This window comes from Musa acuminata, chromosome BXJ2-9 (genome assembly GCF_036884655.1).
Source record: "Musa acuminata AAA Group cultivar baxijiao chromosome BXJ2-9, Cavendish_Baxijiao_AAA, whole genome shotgun sequence".
In the NCBI taxonomy this organism is placed as follows: domain Eukaryota; kingdom Viridiplantae; phylum Streptophyta; class Magnoliopsida; order Zingiberales; family Musaceae; genus Musa; species Musa acuminata.
This window is the reverse complement of record NC_088346.1, coordinates 14,026,858-14,039,072: the sequence shown is the minus strand read 5'-3', so window position 1 is coordinate 14,039,072 and position 12,215 is coordinate 14,026,858. Positions and strand designations below refer to the sequence as shown.

The 12,215-nt window shown below is 37.3% G+C and overlaps 1 protein-coding gene across 1 annotated transcript; it reads left to right on the top strand.

Moving 5' to 3' along the window:
- Positions 1 to 4,049: 4,049 nt before the first annotated feature.
- LOC103998305 (homeobox-leucine zipper protein HOX16) lies at positions 4,050 to 7,048 on the top strand. The gene is made up of 4 exons (XM_009419742.3): positions 4,050 to 4,669; positions 4,744 to 4,880; positions 5,454 to 5,693; positions 6,402 to 7,048. Exons 1-4 carry the CDS (start codon positions 4,576 to 4,578, stop codon positions 6,780 to 6,782), a joined length of 852 nt encoding a protein of 283 aa, XP_009418017.2. The 5' UTR covers positions 4,050 to 4,575; the 3' UTR covers positions 6,783 to 7,048.
- The last annotated feature ends 5,167 nt before the right edge of the window (positions 7,049 to 12,215 follow it).

The following is a 12,215-nucleotide window of genomic DNA, read 5'->3' as shown; positions in this document are numbered from 1 at the left end:
CTTTTTGGTAGATGAATTGCCAATACTAATAATCCTGTGCGAGGCACTAATGAGTGGTTCCTGCAACTCCCCACCAACAACGAACAAAGATATGATCGGCCTGGGAAAGATGTGTTGGGTAGGAGGACATGCATTCAAAACCAGATAGATGATGATCCTGTGGGTGTGGGTGCTGTGAAGCCATAAAAAGATGACACCGAGTTGGACAAAGTGGCTTTTGTTCTGTCGTGACATCTGCGTGCCTATGTGTCGAACTCAATTCTGTGGAAAGTTTATCTCCACCGTGCCAAGCATGCGAGGCAACTTGAAACAACTGCCTGGTCAAAATTTGTATGCCACAACTTGTTTGAGGTGCGAGTGCAAAGCATTGACATGCCAGAAAGAATTAGGTGATCGGTGGGATGTATTTGGAGGAATCGGTGAACTCTTCTTCTTCACCTGCCCAAACATATATTCTATCCAGTTTTAGCCACTTTGTTTTTAGTTTTTTTTTTTTTCATTTTTATTCTTAATCCCGAGTAGATATATCAATCCATTTATCAATCGCGAGTAGACATATTGTGATGATATATCGATCCATTTATCAAATGTTGAGATCTCAAAATCTCATCTATTAAAGTTTATAATTAAAATATTGATATGATGGTATACGAGCTTCGGTAAGTCTATACATAAAGTCGATAGCTTTGCTTCACATTCACAGCACATTCGTTGAACAATAAAAATAAAGAAGGCACGCATTGAGACTTACGAACCCAATTGACTTGTGGCATTGATGATGCCACAGGAGAAGTCAAATGTGCAGGATTGCTTGCAGGTAGCAGCCACAATGGTGCAGCCTCCAAATTGGACATGTTGATCTGTGTGCATCCATTCCAAGTAACTATAGGAAATGACAGTAACGACAAAAGGAAGTTGATGAGATTTGGTAAACATCAAGCTACAGAGCTTTAGCTTTGTTGGTGGGAGTGGAGACCCACTAGACTCTCTCTCTCTCTCTCTCTCTCTCTCTCTCTCTCTCTCTTGCCTTGTCCCCATTACGAAGGTTCAGGGATTCTGCACTGCCTTGATGAGACTCTTCCATGCTCCCCGATCTTATGACTTCACAAGATCCGAGACTCGGATATGATATAATAAGAGCTAAATAGTTTTTATCCACTGGTTTAATTTATTTATTTATTTATTTTTTAGCCTTCAGGTCCGCTGTTGGAAAATAAGAGGAGTTGATTCATCTGATTGGATGATCCAATCAACTTAGTAGTCGGCAGAAGTTGAGATATTCTAATCTATGGAAGTTAAGATGAGCTTGTCAATTTGATGTGGCTCGAGTGTGGAATCTGAAATCTAGTGGTTTTCTGAGGTAGCACAAATCCATTTAGTCAGAGTGATGCAAGATTTGGTTCGAATATTATCAGCATGATATCATACCTAATGGGCATAACTTACACAACTCAATCTCTGACATACCACTTGGGCATTCCCTCTATGTTATTCCCCCAATCACCTTCTTCTTACCATTTTGTTTTCCCTTCTAAAAGTAATATAAGTGTAAAGACATGAATCTACTTTTATATCTACTTTGTTTTCATTTTCAAAAAAATTTGATGTTCATTCTCTGACAAGGAACCTCAAACCCTACGATATAGACTATAAGATTTGATGGAGCTATGGTAAATTATAAGATATAACATCTTTATATATATATATATATATATATATACAATTGTATAGAGACAAGATTACATAAATTGATATTATATTTATAAAATATAATCAAATAAATATAATCAATTATTTTGTTATAAGTATATATATGTATGTATATATACACACTGGCATATTTTATTTTAGATGACAAGATAAAAATGTTTCTCCAGGTATATGGAGGTAAGATTTTGTGCATTGATTTTTTTGGGATCATGTATTACACGTGTAAAATCGGATCAGAGAAATAGAAAAATCAAAAGTCTAAAAATTCAATCGGCTTCAGCTTAATCGAGTTAGATGCAAAACGCAACCATTGACTCGTTATGATAAGAAAGACAAAATACAACAAAGGATACGAGCAGCCGTGTACTAAGCAGCAGCAAGCCTTACCCATCACCATCTCTTTCACGGATTCAAAAGAGGATGCCGAATGGAATTCCCTACATTCTTCTTTGATGCATCCAAGCCGTGGACTACATAACTCTTTTTCACATGAAATTAATTTACATTTGCATTATTCCCCATCGATCGATATTAACTTGCCATGCCCAAACTGATGTGCCGGCAGCGTGACAACCACATGTTCTATTTTTGTGACCCCAACGAGCGCGCATGCAACAACATGTCAGTGTCTTCTAGTTCCTCTCACATCATCAACATGGACCATCGGATCGAGATCCGACGGTCGATGCGGCGTCGACATGGAAGCCATCGACCTCCCTGGATGTTTGCAAGTCGCAATCCGTCGGGGGGATGGGGATGGGAATGGGTGGACACTTGTCGCGTGTCGGATGGACGATGGACCCCCGCTCACCGCGGTTAGATTACTTTTTGTAACCCTTTGACGTTGTCTCCTTCCCCGAGCACGTCACACTCGGAACTCTTTGTTTGTTTGTTTGGCCTCTCGTGGTGGGTTTGGGTCGGAAACGATTTTGATCCTTCGCTCATCTCACCTATGCTTAATTTTATCTGTCATGTAATCCACTGTACGGAAATATATAAAAAATAGAAAACTATCTATGGAAGCTTTTAGGTCATCATTCGGTACATCCGAAGATACTCCAGCAGTGCCATGTTTTAATTGGAGAATAGGAATACTCATTTGATCGATGATGTGTTGCGCATGAGACATCCTACCCCGCCCCAAGTCCCTTTCGTATGGGTAGTAGGAAGGATGAGAGTTCTAACTATACTATGATGTCTTGTTCATCCATGTGATGTGATGATCGAGATACTAGATATGACGGGTGAACCTTTCTGTAGTCATATTAATCCAACAGTGCGTGGCATCTCCAAGAGTAAAGATGATGATAATTTATGATGTCCCAATTTAGTTCAACACAGATGGTTGATTATAAAAGAATTATTATAACGACGGGTAAAAACTATGTAAGACTATCAATCACTCACTATACGAGAGAGGAATTGAATTGAATGAAGGGTCGGAAGATAAGGTGAGCGAGGACCAACGGAAGCAGCTCCACGTGGTTGCTGAGGAGATGTGGGTTGGATGGATCTGGCAGTCTCCGGAAGAGAAAGCCAATCAATCATGTGCCAAATAATCGTGTTGATTTGACATCACCCGATGATGGATGCCCTTTTGCATCCCGAGGTTTGGTCACTTGGAGCGTCATATGCAACCCCAATTAACGGATCATCGGCTCGATCTCATCCTTTCTCCATGCGGTTTGGGGGCATTTGGAGTTGAGCGAGCACAAAGCAAAAAAGATTCCTTTATTTATGATCTTAAATTAACGAATACACTCTTCTTTAGAAACCATATATTTTCTAAAGATTATTTTTATGATACAAATAATTTAAGTGGATGGCGACGATAAGAATGCTTATTTTATTTTATATATATATATATATATAAATCCAAGTGGATCTAATCTGAGTTATATACAAAATCTATCACATGGATTACAACCTTACAGGACCTTATTTAAAAATGGCCCAGCACCATAGATTCAAAATAATCTCCCAATAAAGAAATCGTAAGTCTAATCATGCCATTGCCTATTATATTATCATTACTTATCAACGTTGGTTAGGTCACCCTTAGCACTTTACCAAATTAATAGCGTCCAATTAGTTGGAGAACGAGTCAGGAAATAAAGACGTCCCACAATAATTTTCCAAATAAAAATCTATTTATGATATTTTTTCTAACTAATAAAAAATATGTATCCACCCAATCCAATAGTTTAATTTTTCTCCTGAGTAATTTTTTGTTATTTATCTATTTTATTTTGCTTTGCCGAGGGGCATTTTCGTCCATTCGGCAAAAAAAATTCTCGCTATAAAATGCCCGCCCCTCCAAATCCCCAAGCTTTAGCCCTCCAAATAAACCACGCAATATTAGCGACAAATCCACACCCCACCGCCAAGTCCTCCTCCGCCGGAATCTCGAGCTCCGGCGACGACACCCTCTCGGAAACTCCCTCCTTGGAGCGACTTTGTTCTCTCTCCCGGCGTCTCTCCGTCTTCGCCGGGCTCTGAGGCGGTCTCCGGCGGGCCTCCGCCGGAAGGTGGTGGTGAGGGTTCTACTTCTTCTGCTGCTGGCCTGAGGTCCCCGCAACCCCGACCTGCATGATGGGGTTTTCCCTCTACCCCATGAAGACGTCGACGCGCCTTCTCTGGAGCACCAGCTTCTTCCGCCATAAGACCATCTTCATCCTCGCCTTCTTCTTCTTTTAAGCTCCCGCAGGGAATCCCCTTCGATCGATCGATCGATCCAGATCGACATCCAAGGGAGACAGAAAGAGCACATAGACACTCATATCTAGAAGCGAGTACCTAGACAGACACATACATACCCGTCGAATCCAGATCTGACCGTCGATCGATCCGATCTAAGACCAAGGGATGGGTTCTAGCTGTCTGATCTTTGATTCCTCTTCGTCCTCGTCCTCCCGCGGCCGCCTGCTCGTCTTGGGCGGCGGGAGTCCCATCTTTCAAGGTACTACCTCGCTTGCCGCTATTTTGGTCCGGCTTTGGTTCTGGCTTGGTAAATGTTTTGGGGTGGAACTGAAGGTGTGAGGTCGGTGGTGGCTGGGGAGGATGGCGGTGCGAGCAAGCGGCGGCCGTTCTTCACCTCCCCGGATGAGATTTATGAGGAGTACTACGAGGAACAGCTGCCGGAGAAGAAGCGCCGCCTCACGCTTGAACAGGTAATTCTTCTTCCCAGAATGATCATTACTAGTATTTTAGGGTGATTTTCCCTAGAAATTCTTTTACCGATCGCCCCTTCTCCAATCACCAAATTCCAAATTTGTCGCTTTCCTTTTGTCCTTCGACCGATCTCATTACTAACCCTAATCATAAAGCAGGTGTGTGTTAGAGAATTAAACTCTGAAATGGTAGGTAAAGCGTAGCTCTTATTTTCAACACTCGTGTGCGTTCTTAAGATTCTCGTCGTTATCATCATAACTATTAGAGAATCAAAACAAAAAAAGAAACCAAAAGAATGGGACAAAATGATTTGTTGTGCAAAATAGCTGAGTCAAAAAAAAAAGGGGTCTTTTTTGCTTGGTCAAAGTGGAAAGGAAAAATTAGATCACAAGCAATTTATACATTAGTGTCTCAAAATATTTAGCTTATGGCATCATATTTCTACGATCTGTGTTGCTTTTAAGTCTTCTACGAACATAAACTGTTATTGTAATCCTGCAAAATTTCATGCATATATTCATGTTGATTGATTTATCGAGGGATGGTAACCATGAGTTTTTGGAGTAAAAAAGATACATTTATTGGAGCGGAGCTTCGAGGAGGAGAACAAGCTGGAGCCTGAGCGAAAGAGCGAGCTAGCTCGAAAACTAGGATTGCAACCGAGGCAGGTGGCGGTCTGGTTCCAGAACCGGCGTGCTCGATGGAAGAACAAGCAGCTCGAGCGCGAGTTCGATCAGCTCAGATCCTCTTACGACGCTCTCCTCGCCAATCACGATGCCCTCCTCAAGGACAACGACCGCCTGCGGTCGCAGGTACTCTTTCTCTCTCTCTCTCCCCATATGCTCGACACCGGTCACCTCAATCTGACAATTTGCTTTAGGTAATGCAATTTGTGTACATACTTTATTGCTATATAATTAAACTATGTTCTACCACTTATGCACTCTAATTAGGTCAACCAATCTGGAGTCTTTGGAAACTATAATGCTTATAGACATTTCGTGTTTTCATCGGTTGGCGCAGTTGGTCGTCCAAAGTGACGGAAATGTCCTTAAGATTTCAACTTATAGCCTGTGTTTCATGTCTTTTGCATGCATAAAATATTATCTGGACGGCTGTTGTGCTGACTCCACTAGCAAAATAAATACACGATTGTAGAGCTATCAAAGTGCTACAGATGTACGGAAATCATATGAAAATAAGTCAACAATGTTCATGAACCTCTGGTGAACGTCACCATGAGTTGACATGAAGCTCAATGGTTACTAAGTCAGATTCCAGCATGAATGTGAGTGGAATCCTGAAAAGACATGGAGGGACTCCCATTATTCATAAGGTCGCGCATGAAACTTGTTGTCATTCATTAAGAGATTGTAATCTTGCAAATAGCTTAGATAGATAATCATCTCTCATCTCCTTTGCCTATTATTAGCTGAATTAATTAGCGGAAAAAGCAGTTTAAAGCGTGTTCTTTTTCCGCTAATTTACGGGTGAGATTAACTAGACAACATCTCTTGCAGGTGAACTCACTGATCGAACAGCTACAAGCGAAGGAGCAGGGTGCATCCGAGGTCACTGGGGTAGTGCAGCATGAGCAGGCGGCTTCAAGTGCTGATCTGATGGCCCCGAACATCCAGCAGACTGTGGAGTTGAGCACTGGGAGTGGCGGGAGCACAGTGGTGGTCGAAGCGGAGGGCACTAACCACCCGGAGGAGAGCAGCCGGCAGTCTTACCTCCCGGAGACCTACCACGGTGTGGGGCTGGTCGCCTGTGGCATCCGCACCGAGGACGACGATTTGAGCGACGAGGGATGCAGCTATTACCCTGATGCCATGTTCATGGAATTACAACACCAGGAGGAGGAGGCCCACCTGCCATGGTGGGAGTGGGACCAAATGTAACGTGGATGAGTACAACCTTCGCTCCTGCGTGCTGCTGCTGCTGCTTCATTTTCTTCCTCAGTTTATGTTCAAATGTCCACGACTAGTACTGTTGCATGTGTAGTTTCTGTAATGTATGAACGAATGTTCGAAATCTTGCATGAATGTCCGGAATAAGTGGTTGGAGGAAAAGACTCTACATACATATTTGCGTTTATGATCTTTAGAAGAAAACTATGTTTGTGTTTCTGGCTTTATCTAAAATCAAACCCCATGCAACTTTTAGATGGTTTTTTTTTTTTGGGGGGGAGGAGGGGGGGCGGATTTATTTTGCTATTGAACATGGTTCTATGAAATGTATTGCTTCGAGTGAAGCATGAATTCATGGAGGTCACAGCAAGAACTCCAGCTACTGCAGGCTGACTCAACTATGTCCCAACTTGGAGCTCATGAAACTATCACATGGACTGGGTGGGTTGGTGGTCCTGTTTCGTTTGGCCTATCTGTGTGCTCCTTTATTCTTCACCTGATGTTGACACCGACCATCAGGTTCATCTGGTTCCATGATTTGTGCTGCTGACACATCCACCTTGTTGATGTGTTGTTGCATCTTGAGCCACAGCACTGGCAATTTGCAAGGGCTGCTGGTTAGTATTAGGCGGCCAGACACCTCCGTCCACATGATGATGCTGCTTGTTTGCGACCATCCCATGGCCGCTCGGCTTTTCCCAAAGCTGATCCCTCACGCAACCGTCGTCGGTCGCAGTCTGCCCTGTCTCACTGGAGAAGAGCAAGTCACAGTAAGAGGCGGGCATGAGTGCTTCCTGTTGGTGTTTTCAGACTGCTGGAGCTGACGATCTCGAGAAGAAAGGTTACCAAATCATTACGTAAATTACTGATACGTTCCCATGTACTAAACTCGTGATAGATGGTTTCATGAATACCATTAAAAGATACAATCAATCTGCCATAGCCAAATGAATTCCACGACTGTCCTATAACGACATGTCATTATTGTTTTTCTGACACTGCAAATCCATTTCCGATGATAAATGAACGGGTATTTGAGCTCTCCAGAGTAACTTTGCGGTGCTTTGGAAGCTTCAAACATGGCATTACAGAAGTTTATAACACCCAAGAGGCGGGCTGCTTTTGGGTGACAAGGCTGGACGTTGGTGTCTATTAGTGCCTACTATCTTTGATGGCTGTGGCTGACTAGAAATGAGAAGACTGATTTCAATCAGAAAATTTTTTTCGTAAGGCTGTAGCTTTTAGTCTTGACCAGTGATCAGGCTAAAACTACATGATGATTAATCTGCAAGGTATACGATGGTAGGCTAGGTGGCTTAAACCCCAAAAATGGATGGGTGAAAAAACTGAACTGTGATGGACCTCTTGAGTATGATCAGATAGGGTGCTTAGGATTTGTTCTAAGATACAATGCTAGTAATGTTATTTTTTTGTTGCAAGCACAATGGCGAAGCAGTGGAATATCTTGTAAGGTTTCTGTAGTGGGGGATGGACTCAAACTAGCGATGACGGATGGCTTATTCTCACATCTATATGAAATCTAAATTTAGGAATATCGTTGAAGATAGGAAGAGGAATCCACGGATTCAGCCCATAGTAGGTTTGAGCAGCCCAAAGCTCACACCCCCTCTTAACCTAACCCTAATTAACATAGTGGCTACGTTTTGAAAGCATAAACAAGCTTAAATAAAGCAGCAACGTGGGAGAAGAATAATGCCACGGGATTCCAAAGAAAAGGCAGAAAACAAGACAGAAAAGGAAGAGAAAGAAATGGAAGAAGACAAGAATAACGCAGAGAGGCTGTTCTCAATCATCTAGCAGTGTTCTCATCTCAGTTTTTTCTCTTGTGATGGTTGCTAGGGTTTACGGCAAGAGATTAAAATTTGTACATTCATTATTCTAATAGTGGATTATCTCTAGTTTATCCCGTGGTTTTCCACGTATATCTTGATGTTCTGTTTTAGTGTACTTCCATTTAATTCCGTTGCATATTATGATCTTCTAGTATTTATTTATATACAAAGATTATTCTTGGTTTATATCCCCATCACCTAATGTCTTCTCCTAATACATGATATTTAAGTCCTTCTCTAAAGTAAGTTTTGATATATTTGTGATTTCAATATACATAAGGAAAGAAATGAGATAGTCAACTAAATTGTCAAGAACTTACGACCCATCAAATCTTCTTATTTCTTTCTAAAGAGGAGTGTAAAATATAAAATTATTATATAAAAAATTAATATCAAAATTGAAATCAAGCATCATAGATCTAAGATAAAATGTGCATACATTTTGAACATGATAATCAATAGGGTATATTGGATGTCGTGAAGTAACGCACTGTGTGATTTGCATGTGCTATGAAGCTACACAGGAAATAAACTAAACTCTAATTCTCCTTTCTTCCTATTTTTAGAATAACTGTAATTGATGGAATAGAAAAAATAATTGGGAGATAAGAGAAAAGATGTCTTTGATCATGATAGGGTCCCGACAAGGTTTTGTCTATATATAAACAAGAGTAAAAGGTCTATAAAAGATAATGAGAGTTCTTTTCATCAAGATTATCTTCGAATGAATATTACCATAATTAATTTTTTTTATTGATCGATGTTTGTAATTAGAATCTAACTAGATATATAATATATCTTAATTAATTAGATGAGATCACAGAATCTAACATTATCTAACTTATCTAATTAATTAGTAAAATATAAAAGAGTTCAAAATAAAAATAAATAAAATAAAATTTATTTAAAAATAGTTTTGCTCTATTGGATTCTAAAATTTTAAAAATCATTTATATGCACACGAATTTAAAAACATACTAATAAGTCTAATAAATATAATAATATTATATTAAGTCTAACTAATAATGTAAGTCATATTAGTTATTTGTTATCATTGTCATACTTTCTTCTATATACTACAACACTATTAGTCTTTCCTAATATAATCTAAAATGACCCTTATATTTTATTTTATTAAGATAATTTTATTATTCATATTCAATCATAATATACATATAAATGTAAATAGGAAAATAAAAATAAGTAACTTTAATTACATAAACAAGAATATTAATAATAATATTCACTCAAACATGCATCATTATATATTTTATGGGTTACTCATAATCTCGATCATAAAAATATATTTTTTCAAATACTTTAGATCGTAAGGCCTCATGTCAGTAATTAATACAGTGATACTTAGGTTCTTATTTGACAATAGTTATTTCTAGACTCCACCAAATAATGTATGCTAATAGGCTTAGAACTACTATACTACTTATCATTGTTAAAGAAGAAAGCAATTGTGATATATCATAAAATATCTTCAACGACTTATCAATTGAGTTTAACCACACTACATCTTGAGATGAAATTTCATTGGCATAAATTTTGATTAGTAGCCTCAAAGAATACCATGAAATCAGTTTCTACTATTAATAATATAATTTGCATTATACTATTCTTGTAAATTGTTCCTCCAACTAATGTAAATATAATTCATAAAATGGATTTTTTATCATCAAGGTAATTTAAAAATATTATTATTTTAAACTGATCTAATTTCCTATATATGAGCATAGTCCTTTATCCCTTGTAAATATTTTTATTATAATTTTATAATATTTAATTCCTAAATACTTGTAATAGACTTAGCATATAATAGACTTTCAACTACACAAAATATTTTCTTTTATGTGTTTTTTATTTGATTCTTTTCTAAGTCAATTTTTAGAAAACACTAGCTTTGGTTAAATCTTACACTGTTATTATTTGATTAACAAAGCTATATATTAAATCTCTCTAAAATTTGATTAATAATTTTTTTCTTAAATAATCTTAACAGTTAATGAGATGTATCCTAAGTATCTCTATGTCAATAAGATAAGTTATCTCAATTATATTAATTATATTAAAATTCATGTGAAAAATTTTTAATTTCATGCAATAAACCAATATCACAAATTAATATCCATGTACAAGACTAATATAATAAGTATTTTCACTGATTTTTAGATATAAATACTAATTAATAATATTTTTCTTAAATCTAAAGAAAATAATGGTATCATGAAACTTTATATACTATTATGTAAAAACTTATTTATGGTCATAAATAGATTTTTTAAATTTATGTACCAAATTGTATTTTTTTTTTATAAATTTTTTAGGTTAATTCATATAATTTTTTTACCTAAATTTTCATTCAAAAAAGTTATTTTCACATTCATCAAATATAACTCAAAATCATAATAAGTCATTAATGTTATGATAATTCTTAACGAGTTCTTTAAAAAATATAGAAAAAATATCTCGTTATGGTTAATGCTTTCTTTATTAGTAAAATAATTAACTATAAGTCTGATTTTATATTATTTGATATAACTCTTAAGTTATGTTTATTCTTAAAGATTCATATATAACAAATTCTTTCACAATTATTAGCTAATTTGACCAGTGATCAAATGTCACTCTAGTCTATTGATCTTAACTCTTCTTTTATTGTATCATACTATTTTTCAAAATTATCATTTTCCATAACTTATGAATATAACGAGGAATCATTTTGATTTTTATATCATAATATAATTCTTATAAATATATCACATACTTATTAAAATTAGTATGTCCCCTTTCATTTTGAGATTTTTTTAAAATTATCGATTATGGTTATTCTATAAGTCATCAGCAATAATATTAATATTTTATAATAATTTATTAATGTTATTTATTGCTCGCCTTCATTAAGTTATTTAGTGATTTAAGGAATAATAATTTTTTGAATATAAAATGATAAAAGTGTTAGGATCAAGAGCGACACTAAGAGGAGGGGTGAATTAGTGCAGCGGAAAATATTTTCGATTTCAAAAGTCTTTGTTTCGATTAAAACTGATTTGAATGAAAATGGTTTCGTTTCAATATGTTTCGAAAAGAAATTGAACTTGAAAGCTTTCGTAAAAAAACAAGAGAAGATTAAGGAGATTTGCAGTAATGTAAATTACACAAATAAAAAGTAAACCAAAATTTAGAGTGGTTCGGTCAATGTGACCTACATCCACTTTCGGATTCCTTCTCCGTCGAGGTCACTAGCATCCACTAAAGACCTTCCTTCAATAGGCGAAGGCCAACCACCTCTTTACAACACTTTATCCTTTTCTCGGGTCTAGGAGACAACCCTTATAAGTCTCACTCCTCTTTCTTAGATGGTTACAAGGCTAAGAGATGAAGGAGAAGAACTCTTCTCACTTTTACAACACTTTTAAGACTCAAGAATTCAAGATTATGCCAACGCTTTCATGCCATTTCATGTAGAAAAGGGTGAGATTTTTATAGGCCCAATGACTTCAAAATTGAAGCAAAAAAGTGTCATATCCATGGATTCTGGGGTATTGGCGGTACCACCGTTGTT

Excerpts from the sequence above, each read along its gene's own strand:
- LOC103998305 (XM_009419742.3), top strand. The coding sequence starts at position 4,576 with ATGGGTTCTAGCTGTCTGATCTTTGATTCCTCTTCGTCCTCGTCCTCC. Across the intron at positions 4,881-5,453 it reads GCCGCCTCACGCTTGAACAG|ATACATTTATTGGAGCGGAG; the intron begins GTAATTCTTCTT and ends GGAGTAAAAAAG. Across the intron at positions 5,694-6,401 it reads ACGACCGCCTGCGGTCGCAG|GTGAACTCACTGATCGAACA; the intron begins GTACTCTTTCTC and ends CATCTCTTGCAG.